This window comes from Hevea brasiliensis, chromosome 13, assembly GCF_030052815.1.
Source record: "Hevea brasiliensis isolate MT/VB/25A 57/8 chromosome 13, ASM3005281v1, whole genome shotgun sequence".
NCBI lineage: Eukaryota > Viridiplantae > Streptophyta > Magnoliopsida > Malpighiales > Euphorbiaceae > Hevea > Hevea brasiliensis.
In genome coordinates, this window is record NC_079505.1 from 79,383,647 (window position 1) to 79,403,184 (window position 19,538).

Sequence of the window (19,538 nt, forward strand, 5' to 3'; positions counted from 1 at the left end):
ATATTTATGAAATATTAAATATATGTTAAAAAATATTTATTGAAATAAAAAATATTAAATATTAAATATATGTTAAAAAAAATATATTGAAATAAAAAAAATACATAAGTAGCTTAATTGATTTTAATTTTGAAGACTTTTTATGAAGTTTTAGTTCAATTTTCCATATAAATACTAAAAAAATTATATTGAATAATTAAACCGGTCGAGTTAACTGATCACATGAATACATTAATTCACCTATTCAACCACTTAATCGACTGGATTACACCAAGTCATTTTCTTATCTAGTTTAATTACAAACCTAGATCGATTTGAAGGTCAATTCATCAGCTCGGTTGATTCGATCTGAATTTAATAACTATGGTTGGGGGGTATATCATTCACTTGAAAGAATCAAGTCCCTAACCCCTTAATTCCTTATTAAAAAATAATAATAACAATTAGATTGTGTCGGGCATGGACAAAAAAGAAAGACTATCCACCTCAAATCCTCAAAACTTGCTATGATAATAATATATATTTCTAACTTATATTTATTACTTTTTAATAAATAAACTTATATTGTATAATAATAAAATGAAATAAAAATTAAAAAAAAAAATCATGGGAAATTTTTTCACTCTACCTGCCCTTTGGTAGGAAAAGTCCCACTTTAACCTTGATGCTTCAAGACGTGATGGAGGGAATCATCCCCACCCGTTACCACCCCTGTGAATTTTTGCTGCATAAAGGCTCTTTATGTACTCTTTTTCTAGATATGAAGTATGAGTTACGACCATCTGGGGCAATAAAATTAAAGAAGGCACCAGGGATATCTATAGCAGTGATCACTGCTTGATGGATGACGATGACTGCTTTTTTTAATGGAAAATGAAGATATTTCATTGATGAAAACAAATTACAAGGTCCATGCCCAAATACATAGAACACCTATTTACTGCTTCATACCCAAGACTAGAGATAGAAAGTTCAAACCCATATAGCCTACATCACACAAACTCATCCACATCCAACGACAAGCAGACTCTAAACTTTCAAACTATACCAAGCACAACTTTCCCAAGCAAATCAATTTCCCCATAGAAAAAACAAGTTAGGCAGAACAAGCAACTGCCAATTTGTTAAGCAAAGAACCAATAATTGCCGGAGAACTCAGAAAAGGCTAGGTAGAGCTCAGGCCTTCTCAACCTCATGCAGTCTAAAGGATTCGGTAACCACCACCTCCTTTGAGATACCCACTAGCATAAAGATCCATGAAAATAGACTTCCCACTAGCATAAAGACCCATGAAAATAGACTTCCTCCAGGTTGGCCACATATCAGCTACTGGACAAGCAAAGTGGCCACAAAGACTCATCAAAAGCTCCATTCTAAGAGGGGCATCTGATGCTGGGGGGATTGATGGTGGGCTTCTTTATTATTTTTGTTGCTATAGTTAAATTTGTGATATGAGCATTTTTAGTGGGCTTATCTGTATATTTGGCCATAAATATTCTTATGTTAGTTTTACAATATATGGACTTGTGAGTGAATTTTATAATGAGTTTTGAGGTAATTTAATTTGAACAATGTAAATTTATTATTTTAAAGTGGCTTCTCAGAGTGATTTATTAAACTTTCCTTAAAAATAAAATAATAATAATAATAATAAAATTCAATCCAATTGCCCCTTCTTTTCCTTGGAGGTAAAAGTCATCAGATTGCCTAACTTTAGCTGGTGGTCTCTGCCAAAATTACATTCACATTTGATTGCACAGACTTAAGGCTGATGAGAAAACTACTTAATTAGCCATCACAATTCACAATGCATATATTTGGTTAATAGTAGTAAGAATTCCAATAACGAAAGCTTTGTTTTATTCTTGGATTGTATATATTAAAATAAGGGCCATGAATGCAACTTCCATGTGACCATATTCCTCAAAGGCAACGCCAAGCTTAACTTTCTTGAAATTGAGTTAACTTTTCTACACCAAATTGGCTTTATTTTCTTCATCCTTTGAAATTTACAGTGAACACCTCTTCTTCAGATCCACATTGCTTTAGAATCCCTAAGCTTAACTATATAAAAACTTAAAAACTTCCTTTCCCGTACACATGGGTACAAACTCTCCTAGCCAACAATATGGAGAGACCATGATACTGCCACTTCTTCCATGCCTTGATTTGGATTTTCCATTACAAAAATCCCCTCTATTTTGAGAAATTATATTATAAATAAGTACTTTTACATAGAATAAGCAACTATTTAAATAATTATCAATAATTTCACATAAAATATCTTATATGAAACAACAAACAAATAAGGATTGTCCATATAGAGATAACCGAACCTTACAACATTACAACTACTTAATAACCATCAAGTAATTTTTACTTTTTTTAAACTTAATAACTGAAATTGCTTATATATTTATTTTTTTTTCTTGTCATTTCATGTAATATGCTTGTATGAAAGTACAATTTCATAATATAAAATTTCTTTTCTTATATGGAACCACAGTTTCACAGTAATTATTTCTTATTGGATGATTAGTTGCTATATATGGGAATTAATTAATTAAGTCCTTATAAATTTCATGAAGAGAAACATATTAAAAGATGTATAGAGCAATCAATTTCATCTATCCAAATTGATGATCAGTCGGTATTCTTTATTAAAGAGGTGGGATAATTTATCTTCTAACCTAGTGAAATTAACAAAACAAAGTGAAGTTATTATTTATACAATTGTGTGGGGGTACCAATGTTTATAAAGTGGGAGGGCATACTCGATTATTAATTAAAAGATTAATTAAGGGTATTATTATTACTTATGGGGTTAGTGATTCAATGCAGTGATAATTTTGCCCATATTCTTCAACCTTTATGGGTTGCAACCTTGTCTCTTTTGGAACACTTCCAATTGCAAAATTCACTTTTAGCACATAATTATATACGTTTACCAAAATTGTTAACCTAAATATGCTCTCTATCACTATCAGAAGTTTAATATCATAACATAATCATTATGGCAAATTTTATAGTGCTTTCAGTATATATGCATCATTTAGGAAAACTTTTAACATGGGATAGTTTCTTTGACCAAAGAAAATGAAAGCAAGGAGATGTTCTAGTTTGAATATAGCTGCATGCATATTAGCCTACCAATTATAATTAATTTGCAAAACCCTAGATAATATACTGGCTTCTGTTTAATCTATGGCTTGCCAAAACTTCAGTCAAAGCCACACCCAGCTTAATCAAATAATTTATTAAGCAACGAATTGATCAAGCATGAAATTAATTGTCTCTTTCAGGACTACTCTTGTATAGCCTGGGTAGCTTCCACTACTATAAAAAACTGAGCCAAAAAGCCATAAATCTCCTCTTCATTCTTACTTTTATGCCTTATGATCAAAATAAACAAATTTTTAGTATGGGGACAAGAGAAGCAGCAACATTATAAAACACAGAAACCTTCCTCGTTGCATGAATGGCGGCAGACAGGCGCTGAACACCCGTATCTTCTATCCCACGCTGTCATGAACCTTTTTCCTAGCACTTCGAAGCAACCCCACGAAGATAACTATTTCAATTCAAAGCTTTTGAACAATCCTTCGTGTTTTTGAGTTTCCAACAATTGTACATATATGCAACCACATGTCAAGTATTTTATCAAGAAAAAAAGCAACTGCTAGTTAGAAACCTAGCTTTGACCTTTGTTTGGACTCTATAAAGAACCCCTCTTCTATCTTTCACATGATTCCTCTCTTTTGTTGTCTGATAACAAATATATCCATAGAAGAAAAGGAAGACAAAAATGGTGTCCACAAGGTGTAGTAGCTTTCTACTTACGTTCATTCTTCTGGTACATGTAGGAAACTCAAGTTCTGGCTCCCTTTCTGCTTACCAAGGTACTCAACCATTATTTTAATTAATTTATTGCTATTAGTTCGTTTGCCAATTAGAATGTGTCATGCATGCTTAATTAACAAATTAATGTTACTCCAAACTTTTTGCAGCAAAGGAGATAACAGTAGTTGCTAAAGGCAGTGAGCTTGCAGTGGCAGAAAGCATGCGAAGATTGGTAAATATTTCAACTAAAAACTTACTGAAGTGCGCAATAATGAAGTTGTAATCCTGAAAGAATTGAACTTTTTTATTACCAGGAAATTTCTGATGGTGTTCCTGCTGCCATGGATGAAGTTAGCAACACAAGGCTCGGTGGAAGAAAAATGGTGCTGATGAAAAGGGTTTTGAGAGAAAAGATGAAAGAGGAACTATTAAATAAAGAAGACTCGAAGATTTCAGGTGCAGCTCGTTTAGTAGGAAACTGTAACCACAGAGCAGGGAAGGGAATTTTGAATGAAAAATGTAAATTGATGAGTGGTAGGAGGTCTGTTCCTTTGAAGGACAAAAGGGTTCGTTTTACGGCTTTCAGCGCCGATTATCATGTCCCAAAATCCCATCCTCCTAAGAATAACTGAGAGCTAGGAAGAACAGTAGCGAAGCCCCCAAAAGATAGCCATGTGCTATCTTTTTCAATTTTGGTTTCGTATATGTTTCTTCCCTTTAATTTGTTTTCTTTGATTGGTGTTCTAGTGCATACAAGTGCGAAATATCATACTTGTATGTATGCAAATACCATTCTAACATTGAATAGAATCCCATTTTCATTTTAAAAATTATCCAAGACCATTTAATTCCTTCTGTTTTTAGTTACTGAATGTTCATACCCACAGAGTTCGTACAATTACAATGGTTAAAGCCGCAAAAGTCTTGCTATCGTTATGTTTCAATTTTTTTATTTGGATGTTAATTGGATGCAGGAAAGAACACATATGCTTCAAAGAAGCATCCTCAGGACTCGAAAGAGAGCTTAAAATATCAGGTTTCCCTCACAATATGCATTCTGCAATGCACTGTTATTAATTCTTCCTTCTAAATTTCATATTTATAATTTATTTTATACTCTTCTTAACTTAGAATGAAAGTAGATTGTTGAAGGCAAAGTCAGAGAATCCCAGAAGCCAGCAAGCTCCTGCCAAGGGACCAGTATATTTCAAGCCTGTTTCAACTACTACAAGCAGCAGCTTGGAATGTTCATCAAGGTATACATATATAATTCCCCAAGAATTTGATGGTTCATATCAGAATCTTGAATCCCGAAAGCTTCTTGACAAGGCTGCCATGGAAATTGTTAACTTGATAAATAAAGACTATACAGGAGGGGGAGGTCCTCGTCAGAAGCCTCCAATCCACAATGACCAACCTATGACTATGAATGGTCAACAACATGATCTGACACCATAAATCTGTTGCTATTTCAAAAAATTTTGACCCCATAGGAAGGAAATCCACAACCTTTTACACAAGTACTAATTTTTCTCCTTTTACATTTGCTGGCTTTTTTTTTTAGGGGGCTTTTCGGCTTATCTTGTGGTTATGTCGCAAATGCAGTAATAGTTGATTTCCTCGTGTGTTCTTGCACTTGTATGCTAGCACTAATTATATTTTATTTAATTAATATTTTTCTTATAAAAAAGATAGCAAAATATTAGAGAAAATTTGGAGTAGGAAACACTAAGACTATCATGAAGAAAACAGGCCGATTTAACTTTTTGATTTATATCATATACACTTAACTCAATAAATATAATTTATATTAATTTTTTAAAAAACTCGAGTTTATACTTTAATATTATCACATTAAAATTTTTTAATTATGTTAAATACTATTCAATAGTTCATCCTTGGTCAATATTTTTTTTATTTAATTAATTACTTACAGTATTTAATGGTCAGTTTTTTTTATAATTTTTTAATTTTCAAATTTCAAAAATATTTTATAATTAAATTAAAGTTAAGAGTTAATAAAAAATACTAATAATAATAAATTGCGATAATAAAAATTAATTATTATGTATAATAAATTAAATATAAATTCAATATTAATAAAATAAAGCATACTAAATTCTAATAAGTTAAATATAAAATTCGAAATTCTCAATGTTATGGAAGTGAAGGTGGACTCATGCATTCTATATTCATCTCTATTTCTAACTTCATTTAATCTATATTTCTGTCTCATCTTTAAATTATGTTTAAAATTTTAGTTTTTTTTTTATTATTTTACTGTAGTGAGAACTAAAAGAATTTCAAAATTTTAACATAAATTTTTAAATTTTAATAAATGAAATTGAAACTAAACGATACTCATTAAATTAGCTACCTATTAAAATATAGGTATATTATTATATAAGGAGTTGATAATTGTTGAACCTTTTAATTCATGTAAAATTTTAAATTCCACTTTCATCTCTATTATTTTATAAATGAAAATAATATATAATTATTTTTATGTTATTGATTGGAAAAGTATATCCTGTCCAGGCACACTAGATTCTCCTTATGCTCTCAGTCAATCAAACCCAAGCCCACCACGACTCCACTTGCACAGACTCTTAGCGCATAACTATTTTTTACGCAGGGACGAGACTCAAACCCAAGACCCCAAAATGTTACGAAGTTCTGATACCACTTGAACTGAAAAGAATATGCTACCCGGTCAACGTACCAAATTCCCTTAAGCTCTCAGTCAATCAGGCCCAAGCCATATGCCGAATGCTATTGTAATTTTTTTTGTTTTTAATAAAGAGATGATAGTTTCAATAATAAAGCTTTGGATACACAAATGAACTCAGAGCCCGTACAACAACCAGAGCGTTAAGCCTCAAACTGAATCTCATATTGACATACACCGAGTCCATGACCACAAAAGCCCCTAGTCTCAACAAAAGGCTTAAAAAACAATTAAAATCCTAGGTTAAGACCCATTTCACATGACTAGTAATAAACAACTCGGAAGCAGATAGCCACACCAACTACGGCGCCGTCAAGCAAGAGCACACCACCGTTGAACCATAACAGGGGACAATCAACCTCAGCCACAACATCCATAACAAGAATTAGTAGAAACTAAAGGCACCAACACATGTAAGAAACAAGGTCATGGCTACCAAAAAGAACTAAAGATTGAGCATCCATTGAACCAAAGGCTTGCACTATAGGAGCGGGGAGATCGTTCGGCATCCCTCTCGTGCCCTACTTTCTCTGCATCCAACAAGCAAGCAGGCGAATAAATAGCACCCATCCCTAGCCCGACAAACATATCAGCAAGGAGATAGAAAAATCCCAGCATCCATACACCAAATCGACTCCGAACCATGGTCGCCGAGGAGAAAACTTTCGAACAAAGCAAGTCTTCAAGCACCCATACCCTCTCAGTTATTCACTTAACCTGCAAGCACAACACAAACAAAACAAAATAATCTATGTACATCCCACTCAACAATGGGGAGGGTAAGTAACCCATTATCAGGCAGAAACAAAGGAGACTCCCCCCTACCTGGAAGGGGAAAGGGAGAGCAAACGGAGGGCCAACAAAGTAATCCTAGCGAGCAAAAGTGAAATCCCAAAAAGAGAGAAAAGGCTAGTAAAAAATTCAAGTTTAACTAGATATCATCCAAATGCTATTGCAATTGGGATGAAAAGATGTGAGTCGTGGAATTTCAGTTCCCATAATAGGGTCTCCCTCTCTAATTGTTTAGAGAGAGAAATTTTGTCTCAATTGGTTCTTAAATTTTATGAGATACCGGTCTCTTTTTTGTCAAGGTTTTGGCCCCTTTTTTACTCCCTGGGCAAAGGTTTGGTCTCCTTTTCTTGCCCGGACGTGAGTCCCTCCCTCCTGACTGTTGAGCGAGGTTGTATATAATTGTTTGTGTTGTCTTTTCGTTGCAAGTATTGCGGTTATATATAGGAGAGAATTTTATCTGATCTTGCATGTGTTATCCTTCCATTGGCCTGAGAAGCTTATGGTTTTGGCTTGGCTGGTTGCTTATGCCCTGAGGTTGCCCGGTGAGAGTGTTGTGAGTGCCGTGAAAATGAGTAACTTTAGGGCTGCATGGTTGGCACTCCGATGACTGCCTGACCCATCAAGATAAGATTGTTCTTATAACTCTACCCATCTACTTTTCTTGTGTTTCATGGAGTTTGAATCTGGTTGTTCTGTTTGAGCAAAAATGGTGTAGTCTCCGAGTCTTATTTTTATTTTTTTATACTCGGATAGTTTGATTTACTTCCCAAATGGTAGCGAAGATGATTGGAGCTGCTTATCTACAAGATGGAGGCGAAATAGGCAGCACTGCATGCCATCCTTCTTGTTCACCTGTTGGACCTAAGGTTTGTAATTGTTTAGGCCAATGGGCTTTGTGTTTTCTGGGTCTAAGAACTAGAGCTTTATTGTATCTATTGTTTTATGTTAGGGCTTTGTATTTCGGCATGTCTTGAAGCCTTGGGCTTGTACTGAACTTTTTCATCAATGAATTTTCTCTCTGGTAAAAGAAAATTGGGCATCTCCCCTACACTAGAAATCATACCCGATTACAATGGAGCTTAAAAGAAATGTGGAAGTTCAGGAAAGACATCAGGCGAAGGAAAGCTCAACCTTAGAAAAAGCTTGTACTTGTTTAGCTTAGCCCAATTTAATCCCGGCACTAAGCATTAATTTCAGTAACGCGCTCGTTGGAAAATCCGGTACGAATTAACCATCGATGGCGACTGACTCACTGCCCAACCCAAATAAGCGCCTCAAATCCCTTCTCTCCGATTCCTGCTGCACAATTAAAGAAGAAAACCATCAGTACGAATCCGAACGAGAGCAGGAGGGGGAAGAAAATCAATCGCAGCGGGACCAATTAGTCTCAGTCTCAATGTTCGGTGAGGATTCGTTGAGCTGCGGAATCTGTTTGTCTGATCATGCGAGCGCAATCAGAGGCCAAATCGACAGCTGCGAACACTTTTTCTGCTTCGTTTGCATCATGGAGTGGGCTAAGGTCGAGTCTCGTTGCCCCATGTGTAAAAGCCGTTTTACCACCATTCGTAGACCCCCAAAGGACGGCGTGTTTTCCTCAGAACGCATTGTTAATATCCCTAAACGCGACCAAGTAAGTTTTCCTTTCAATTCTGCTAAAAAATTCATAGGCTTCTGATTTTCTCTTGATTTTGTGCATTTTTTTTTTCTTTTTTTTGCTTTATGATAGTGATTATGTTCATTTGTGATAGTAATTAAGTGCTTGTGGGCTGAAAATTGCTTCAGGATTGCTATTTTAGGCTCTGTTTAGAACTGATGATTAACTTTTTAATTGTTTTTCCCCCATCAGAGCAGCTATACAGTAAGGATTCATATTCATATTGGTTCAGGATGGAAGTATAAAGAGCGTAGCATGGCATTAGTGTATGTTTGGTAAGATGTAATTGAACGTAATAGAATGTAACCAAACGAAAATTCAATAGAAATATGAAATAAAAATTCATTTCATTACATCAGAGTATACTTAATTACATTGTAGCAAACATAAGTTTAGGAGTACCATCTCAAACTCTCACTGGCCTTACGCTGTAGGTAATGTTGGTCAGATATCATAGTGCGTAATTTGTTTATCAAACAGTAGTTGATGTGGATATGTAGATTACTTTAGATGACCGTGTCATATACTAACGTATATTACTTTCTAGGTTTACCATTTTTCCAGAAACACCACCAATGGGCCTTTTGATCCGTATGCACAAGTTCAATGTAGTATCTGCTGTCTAGGACGAGATGAAAATCTTCTACTACTTTGTGATCTTTGTGATTCTGCTGCCCATACCTATTGTGTTGGTCTCGGAGCCACTGTACCTGAAGGTGATTGGTTTTGCCATGATTGTGCTGTTTCTAGGACTGAACATGACAATATTCAAAAAGATGATGACAATATGAATCAGGATTTATATGTGAAATCCCTGGTAATGCTAGCGGCTGAATCACGTGTTTCCATGTTTAATGATGTTGTTGACAATCAAAACACCTCAGGAAACACTAATGTCTTGGCAGTGGATGAGGCAGATGTTTCCATTTTTGATATTGTTCGTGAATCAGATGACCAATTGTTTCGCAGGCCACGAACAAGATTCTCCTGTGAGAGGCAACATAGTCTTGCAAATGAATTGACTCGGCCAGGAGAAATAACTCCTCAATTTGGGTCAGTTGAAGGAGCACCTCAGAGTGATGCAGATAAGGTAACTCATTCTGGTGCCAGAACATTGAGTCGATGTCGCAATGTGCAAGGTTACATACGAGCACTGCGTGAAAATTGGAATTCCTTGCGAAGTGGGTCCTTGAGATTCTCTTCTGGTCCAAGGGAATCTAGTATCGGAAAATGTAATACTCTTGCACTATCACATGACAATTCAGGCATAGCACAATCCTTGTCTTCCATAACTGCTCATGAACTGACAACCAAAGATAGCTTACCTGGCATCTTAGTGCAAGATAGACATTCTCATGATATCGACAAGGCATGGAAAATGATGGACAAGGCAAAGTCAGTACAAAAAGCTTGTAGAAGAACCAAAAGTGTTCATTCGGAGTCAAAAAGTCATGACAATAAGGGCAATTCTTCAAGAAAAGCAATTGATGGAAGTCCAAGTCTGCATTTGCCAAGAAGCCAACAACTTGGAACTCCAGGGCTGGGGAACACTGGGACTGAGAAGCAGTATAAGCATTGTTCTCCTGAAAAGCAAACCAACATGCATATATTCACTAAGTTGAAAATGCAAAAGCATTCTAAGGTGGCGATGAAGGAAATTGTAGAATGTACTGACACTCTACCAACTATTTGTTCACCACAATTTTCTGTATCTGCGTCTTCTTCGAAGGTGCAGACCAGCAGTCCAAGTAATGTCTTTTATGAAACTCAGGAAACACTCCAGCAGAAAAATCCATGCAGAACTTCGTTAAATGATTCTAATCAGCAAAATGGATCTCATCATTTGATAACTTTGGTTGGCTCTGTGCCAGGGGCTTCTGAATCATCAAACACCAAAGAAGACCTCAGTGGATTGTCCTCCTGTAAGGTAGACTTTCCCAAGGGAGAAGTTAAAATGGAAAAGGTTTGCGCTGAAAGCAAGGCCAGAGAAGATGACGGTGCTAAGAGTGAGATCCAGTCTCTTGTCAAGCTCAACTTAAAGCTTCTAAACAGAGATAAACAATTAGGTAAGATAATATGCTTGCACCGGTTATGATATTGGGTAAGAGGTGAGTTAACCCATGTGGAGATTAGATGAGAAGATTCAGTTTTTTGTTTTTTTTTTTACTTTTTTTTTAAATTTTTTACTTATAGAATTTTTGTTCTTGCCATGATTGATGAAATGTGTAGAAGCGTTGATAAGTTGACATTACCTTATTGTGTTAAGGAAAAGTAGTTTTCTCGTGAACTTTTATTCTGCAGAAATTAATGCATTCAAGGAAGTTGCAAGGCTTGCCACGCATACCATTTTGGCTGCTTGTGGTTTTGGGCACTCAAGGCATGCTGTCCACTCTGTCCCAAGTTGTGTGTGCGGACATTCTGAACGCACTCAGCAACTCCGTAAGTCCACTCTAATGCCAAATTCATGCCGAGAATGCTTTTATGTCTTTGTAAAGGATGTTGTTAGCTCAATTCTGTCCGAGAAAGTATCCCATGCTAAGTCATGAGAAATTCTCTCATAAAATATTGGAACTGCCAATCTACAGAGTGCTTTTCCTTTCCTATACTTCTCATTTCACTGAAGACACCTGAATCTTCTTTTTGCCTTCTCTCTATACCACGCTAGAGACATTAGCATAAGTCATCTTGGCAGCACATATGAGCAAGATGCCTTCTCCACCTTTCTTTCTGTGTAGCCAACTAGTTTGGGATTTAGACTTAGTTGTTGTTGTTGTTGTATTCAAAGCCTTCTGTAAAAGTTAATGCTTTGTATATATTTCTGTTTATACATACTTGTAACTTAACATTCTGCAGCAATAATTGAAGTTACTGCGTCATTGCAAAATAGAAATCAAGCTTATATCTAATAATTTGACACAGGATCCTGTGAAGCATATTGTTATGCGTGGCAATGGCAATCGTTCATTTTTTAATCAAACCTGTATATTATATTGAATGAAAGTGGAAAACATCTGTTCATATATATATATATATATATATATATATATATATATATATATATATATATATATATAAACAGGCGATCACCAAGCAGAATTGGGAGAGTGAAGCTTGTGTAACAAGTGTAAACGTAAGCATACACGACCCCAGCTATACTATTTCAGGTGATAATTGGATGCCGCATAACCTTCATTCTTCGTAGACAATGTCTGGTTGGCCTATCTTAGATAAATATCATAAGCTTACACTATGAATTAGGAGGAAAAAAGCACTGCTTGCAAAAATAATGCAAGACTATGAACAAATAAAAAAAAAAAATAATCCGAGCATTTAATAATAATAATTCATATTCTTATTATTCCTATTATCTAATTGAATAAAAATTTTACAAATACATGTTGATGTAAAATAGATTTTATAAATTAGGCGCTTGAAACTTCAACAAATATACAAATAAAATATGGTAAAATATATTAAAAAAAATCCCAAAAGAAGGACAAAATATAAGCTACTGCCCCATATTTCCATAAAAGAATTAAGATTTATACATTAATCACAAGCTTTTGTACTATGATCCTGAGAAATAAACCTATAATTAAATAACGTAGCCTGACTTCATTAACACAGCTATTTGATTTTGAGTGAGGGATCCTGCAAATACTGAATCCACGTTGAGAAAAGGACGACACAGTTTACTTTGCGGGTTGCTGCATTTAATGGCGACTCGGTAGAAAATATTATAGAATTTTTTGAGACTTCGAACTGTGAATTTGATTTTTTTTTTTTTAATATGATATTAAAAATTTTTAGATTAAAAATTATTAAATGTACAGTCCAATCATCTTTATAAGATATGTGTTTAATTATTGACTTATATAAGATAATTATTAAAAATTCCTTTTTCACTTTGAACAAGGAATTCGACTTTCTTTTCCTACGCCTTGAATGAAATTATATATGTAGACTCATAAAATTTTCATGTAAATATGGAGCCTGTACTAAGTAAATTCTTACAATGCAAACATAAAGATACTGGAATAATTAATTGTGGAATTTCCTTTCAATGGACATGAGAGACCAGACATAGTGGATGAAGATTTGGAGACTATTTTAAAGCATTTTTAAGTGGGTGGGTGAGTGGTGAAATTTAGGGCAATATTCCATCATTACAGATTAATTATCTGGCCATAATTGAACTTGCAGGTTGCAGCCAGCATACAATCATCCTATTTTTTAATGGATAAATTATATATATAACACCACAATCAAATATCTAAATTTTAATTTATAGTATAAATTTTCTGATCTTTAATTTAAGTAATATAAAATCTCCTTATAATATTTAATAGTTAACTTTGAAATTATGTATGCAATTGTGTTGTTTAACAAATTAAAAATTAATAATAATATTTTCATAGATTAGTAGATTTTAAGTTGTTGAATATCGATCTATGTCGAAATTATAGGTGAAGAGAGAATAATTATTTTTTTTTAAATAAGTGTCAAAATTAATAAAAAAAATTAATCCAACAAGTTAGTGTCACATCATTAAAAATAATTTAAAACCCAACTATAAAAGATTATAGAGAATTTAATGTTACTTAAATTAAATATCAAAAATTTTATATTATTTAAATTTAAAATAAAAAAATTTATATTACAAATTAAAATTTAAATATCTTACTATTATTATGATAAGATTCTGTCCACTATAATTTATCTATTTTTATACTTAAGACAACAAAATGAAATTGGATTGGGAAGCTGCAAAATTTGAAACTAATTGCTATTAAATTGTCAAAACAAAATTCATCAATCCATTGATCTAATACATGGTTTGCTTAAGTTCAACTCTACTGATTAATTGGCATTACTGTGCTTGAAAAATATTGTAAGTTTGACAAGACTATTTATGAGTCATGATCCTTTGTTTTTTGAGAAGGATTCTAAACTTCACAGCTCCAAATTTATAAATTAAATTGATTAAATGAAAATTATATAATATTATTAAAAAATATATAAAAAGTTAAAAAAATTATATCAACCCATTAGCCTAGACACATTTAAAAGTTTAACCCAAAATTAGGCACAGCCAACACACAAGTGGGTACACTATGATATTCATGATCTTGAAATATTCCAAAGCTAATAAGCTTCAACTTTGTTTCCAACATGAAAGCCCAAAGTTGATGGCATTCGGTTAACCGAATCCAATTCAACCGAATTTTTAATTAATTAAATTATTAATTATTTTTAAAATTATTAACCAAATTAAACGAAATCAAGAAAAAATTGAAATTAATTGAAATAAAAAATATTTGATTGATTATTGATTATAATTGAATTAATCAAAAAAATAAAATATTTAATTTATATTATTAATATTTAATAAAATGTTAATAAAAATATATTTATATTTTTTATTTGTAAAAAATAAATATGATTTAATATTAATAAGATAATAATTATAAGTTAAATATTATTATAAAATTATAAAAATAATAATTATAAAAATATAATATTAATAAAATTATAATTAATATATTAATTAATTAAAATTTAATTAATTTAAAATAAAAAACTTTTATTATTATTAATAAAAAATTAAATCTAATTAAATTTATATTTATAAAAATAATTAAATTTTATTGGATTGTAATCAAATAATGCACACCTCCCATCAAAGCAAGCACAATAGGCACATATAGTGGAAGCGTATCACAAAGCAGCTACCAAGCACTTGTCATCAGTTGGACCACACTCACAGCCTTTCATCAATTAATGCAGTGATGGGATTTGAGGGAAAAAGAAAATCAATTAATATTCTCAATGTGCTAAATAAAATTTTATATATATATATATATATATATATATATATATATGAAAGTGGTGGTGCCTATGAAAAATTGTTGAAAAGCTAATATAACAAAGAACTGGGAAGAAAGAAAAGAAAAAAAAAAAAGTGCAATGAGACACTTGTTCTGCCATGGGTCAGACCACGTTTAAAATGTCCTCACCAGGCAAAGCCGAAAGGGGAAATTATCTATTACCTGTTATTTTATATAAAATAATTTACATTAAATATTAATTTAATCAAATATAAATATATTTATAAAATGAATTTTATAAAATAATAATTATTTAATAATTAATTTAATAAAAATTAACTAGTTAATTATTTTTTTAATTAAATTTATTTACTTATTAATTTATTATTTCATATAAAATGTTAAGATGAAATGACTGATTCACGGTAAAATTGCTCAGCCAAAGGAAAGGGGCACGTGAGCACGTGAGAGAGAGAGAGACGCCACATCATCTTTTAAGATTTTGGAGAGACCCATAAACGACAGGTGAGTTGGGAAGGGACAGCACATGCCCCCACGAACCAGTTTTTTGCTCATAGGTCCCTCTTTCACCCCCACGTGACACCCTCACGAGAAAGTGCGACGCACCGCCTCCTCCTAGTCCTATTTCGTCAAGCACGTGATCTCAGGTGCCACTTGTATTTTTTTAAAATCCCTAACTAATCCCCATGCTACTTTTTTTCTGCCCAAACGCTCCCTCTCATCTCTCTACGCTAAATCACAGCCCTTGTAATTTATTTATTTATTTATCTAACCGAAGAAAGACATTACAAAGATGTAATATTTTTTCGCAAAAGTCTAAATTTGTGGCATTGTTGTGGATAAACTCTAAGGATAAGGAATGATAAAGAGAAATTTTGAAACTAGAAAGCTTTTTAGAGAAATTTGTGGTCTGAAGAGAATATTAGAAATGAGTCCGCCAGTAAAATAGAGAGATTGTTTATCAGAATTTCTTAATTGATTTGATCTCCAATTATTTAATTTTTTTTAAATTAAAATTTATTTAAAGTAAATTAAAATTATTAAATTAAATTAATAATACAATTATAAAAACTCAATATGCAAATATATAATGTGTTATTTTTTTTTTGTAAAATATATTATCTTATCCAAATAACAACACATGTGTTTTTACTTTTTTAATATTTAAAATTATATTATTTTTATTAAAATATTTGGGTTCTAAAATAATTATTTCAATTTAACTCCTAAAGTTTTCAAATATTTGCAAACAAAAGGGAAAAATTATACAATTTTATTATAAAATTATGTGTTTTATAATATTATTCTTTAATTAATTACCTTAGTTAATATAAAGTTTCAAAAATTTAATGAATTTCTATATTGTTGATTTGCAAAAAATATAAATCAATTTAATTCCTATAATATTATTAGACAAACAATTACTCAAATTAGTAATTACATAACATATGATATATCCTAATTTAAAATCCGATCTAAATTGGATCGGATAGAGTAGAATCTGAACTCTCATTCAGATAAGATATAGTGACAAAACTCTAAGTATAACTCAAGATAGGTCAAAGCCATTTATGATCTCCAAGAAATACGAGAATCATTTCAGCATATATAGATCAGAAGGCGCTAAATCCGAGCAATATGAGATTAGTGCTTTACAACCAATTTCAGTTTGACAAGTACACGACGCATATTGATAAATACAATTTTTTTTTTTTTTTTTTTTTAAAATTTTTTTTTTTTATTTTAAAATTTTTTTTTAATTTTTTAAAATTTTTATTAAAAAAAAAAAAAAAAAATTTTTTAAATTTTTTTTTTGAAAATTTTTTTTTTTTTAAAAATTTTTTGGATTTTTTTTTTCATTTGATTTTTTAAATTTTCAAATTTTTTTTTTCTTTTTTGATTTTTTTATCATTTTTTTGGAGGACCGCGGTTTTTTCCTTTCATTTTTTTTCCTTTTCCTTCTCTTTTTTCTTCCCCCTTTTCTCTCTCCTCCTCCTCCCCCCTCCTCCCTCCCTCTCCCTCTTTCCTCCCGTCCCTCCTCCCCTCCTCCTCCCCTCTCCTCCTCCTCCGCCGCCTCCCCGGCCTCCCGGCTGCCGCGGGGCCGCCTGCCTGCCGCTCCGACTCGAACTCGGCCGGCGCCGGCCCCCAACATCCGCCTCCCCGCAAGGGCGCCTTGTCTCACCAAGAAAATCACCTTGTGTCTCCACCATCCCAAGAAAATTGAGATGTCCAAAATCATCGAAGATTGATTTTGGTTTTTTTTCCATTTTTCATTTTTTTCCATTTTTTTTCATTTTTTTTTTTTGATAGATTTGGAACGAATTAAATCGTCCGAATTTTAAACCACCATAAATTTCGAATGGAGAGGAAACAGAAAATTTTTTTTTTTTTTTTTTTTTTTTTTGGGTTTTCAAATGGGGAATTTTTTTTTTTTTTTTTTTTAAAATTAAAAACAAAAAAATTTTGTAAGGCATGAAAATTGTATGGATTTAGTGGTATGAAAAATTCGTAAATGAACGCGAAACAATTGCAGGACACGTGAATGGAATTCAAATTCGAAATCGATGGGGGCGAGGGCGATTGGATTTATAATTTCGCGGCGCCGGCATCGTTCGGCGTCGGAATCGATCGAAAAAAAATAAACCAAACCTTGTTTTTTGGTTAGTTTACGTAATTTTCTAAATTAAAAAAAATTAAAAATAAAAATTAATAAAAGTAAAAAATTAATTTTTTTTGATTAAAAATAGCAAAAAATTATATTTTAGTAAATGGAATTTTTTTTTTTTTTTAAATTGTTTTTTTTGTTTTTTTTTAAAAATGATCAATAATAATTTATTAATTAAATTTTGATTTGATTTGAAATTGATGATGATTGAAAATTGGATGATATAATTGTGATTGATGGATTGTTTGATTGATTTGTTGTAATTTTGTGTGTTTTTTTGATTTTTTTGATATATGGGGGTTGGGAGTATATTTTTGGTTCTTTTAGATTTTAATTTTGCTCGGACTTATTTTTAAATTTTTTTTTATTTGTTTGTATGATTGTTTGATAATATTAAAAATGTTGTAATATGATGTAAAATATTTGACTTCTTTCTTAATATTTTTTTGATAAAATATTAATAAATATTGTTTTATGTTTAAAATTATTAATTTAATTATATTATTATTATATTATATTTATATATATATATTTATATATATATGCATATATTTTATTATATATATATTATTTATAATTATGTTGAAATATATTTGCCATGTTGCATTATGTGTGATAATGTTGTTAATGTGTTGTGTGTGTTGTGGTGTGTGTGTGGTGTGTGTGTGTGATGTGGTGTGGTGTGGATGGTGGGCGGTAAGGGTGGACAGATAATTGGAGTACTGGGAATCGGAAGAGATTCTCGATGCTTTGGGACCTTGAGTAATTCACGGTGAGAGTTATGTAGTGGAGTTAGATTATTATTTAAGAGAGAGAGAGGGATGGGAGAGATTGGATTTGTATCAGTTGATTGTGACAGATGTGTGATTTATTGTGAATTACCTTTGTGTGTTATGATGTATGTTGATGTGTGTTGTTGTTGTTCATGTTGCAATGTGCATTTATAGTGCATTTATTAATTAGTTGTTATAGTTATTAGAGATATTATATTTTTGATCTATTTTTACTTCAAAAATTTTCAAAAATCTTTTGAGGAAATTATTTTTTTTTTTTTAGGCTTTTTTATTTATTTTTTGTGCTTTTTTTATATATTATATTTTTTTTTTTTTTTTTTATTTTTTTTTGAATTTTTAGCTTGTATTATTATTTGAATTTAGAAATTAATATTATTATCATGTGGGATATTTTTACATTATTTTAATTTTTTTTTGATGGATTGGAGATGATGATGGAGCTATTATTATTATTTATGTTGATATTATGGAGAGTGTGAGTATGTGGAATATTGGATTGGATATTGTGTTTGGTCGGGTGGTGGGTTGAGTCAAAAAAAGAGTCCATTTTTTTCCATTTTATGTTTTTTTTTTTTTTTTTGAAATAAAATGCAAAAAAATGGGGCGTGTGTAAAATGAGCAGTTAGGCTTATACCGGGCTCGGGGCTTACTTTTGGCCCAGTCTAAGTCTTGTGTCCGGCCATAGATTGGGTCGTGACACAATTAGTGTGATATTGATTGAGAAACATGCTTTGACATCACAATTTCATTGTGTACAGTAAGCACAAAGCTTGAAATTGGCTAACATTTTTCGAAATTAGTGTTGGTTATTTTATATCATCATATAAGTAGGCACTCAATGCCTATTCAAACGTTTTTAGATACATTAATAAGAATATTTTTTCATTATCATTTTTTGTAAATATTTTTACTGAATTAAGTGTAGAAATAGCTACCAAACAACCATTAACCTTACTTTGTTCCTAATTATAAATAACTCGAAACCCAATCCTAAGCGTCTAATGACCCAGACATCCACGACCACATCAATATATAATCACATGTAGCTAAAGGAGCTCCTAATCGATTTTTTTTTTTTTTTTTAAAGGTCTTAATAGATGCTATTCTCATTGACAAACAAAAAATGCTAATTTCAATTATGAAACATATGCATCTTAAATATTGAGTACTTTCTTTGTGTACCTTAAAAATTGGGCACACGAGCCAGCAGGCAGGG

The 19,538-nt window shown here is 31.9% G+C and overlaps 2 protein-coding genes across 3 annotated transcripts; both read left to right on the forward strand.

The window, feature by feature from the left end:
- Window positions 1-3,636: 3,636 nt before the first annotated feature.
- LOC131171737 (uncharacterized) lies at window positions 3,637-5,383 on the forward strand. The gene is made up of 4 exons (XM_058131639.1): window positions 3,637-3,899; window positions 4,008-4,072; window positions 4,155-4,876; window positions 4,972-5,383. The coding sequence occupies exons 1-3, from the start codon at window positions 3,806-3,808 to the stop codon at window positions 4,470-4,472; spliced, it is 477 nt and encodes a 158-aa protein (XP_057987622.1). The 5' UTR covers window positions 3,637-3,805; the 3' UTR covers window positions 4,473-4,876; window positions 4,972-5,383.
- A 2,705-nt stretch (window positions 5,384-8,088) lies between these two features.
- On the forward strand, window positions 8,089-11,904 carry LOC110660744 (PHD and RING finger domain-containing protein C126.07c). Of its 2 annotated transcripts, XM_021819157.2 has the most exons (5): window positions 8,089-8,226; window positions 8,310-8,990; window positions 9,562-10,762; window positions 10,886-11,080; window positions 11,316-11,904. In XM_021819157.2, the coding sequence occupies exons 2-5, from the start codon at window positions 8,598-8,600 to the stop codon at window positions 11,558-11,560; spliced, it is 2,034 nt and encodes a 677-aa protein (XP_021674849.2). In that variant the 5' UTR covers window positions 8,089-8,226; window positions 8,310-8,597; the 3' UTR covers window positions 11,561-11,904. The 2 variants fall into 2 exon arrangements, with proteins under 2 accessions (XP_021674849.2, XP_021674847.2); XM_021819155.2 differs by lacking the exon at window positions 8,089-8,226 and having other exon boundaries at window positions 9,562-11,080.
- Window positions 11,905-19,538: the final 7,634 nt, after the last annotated feature.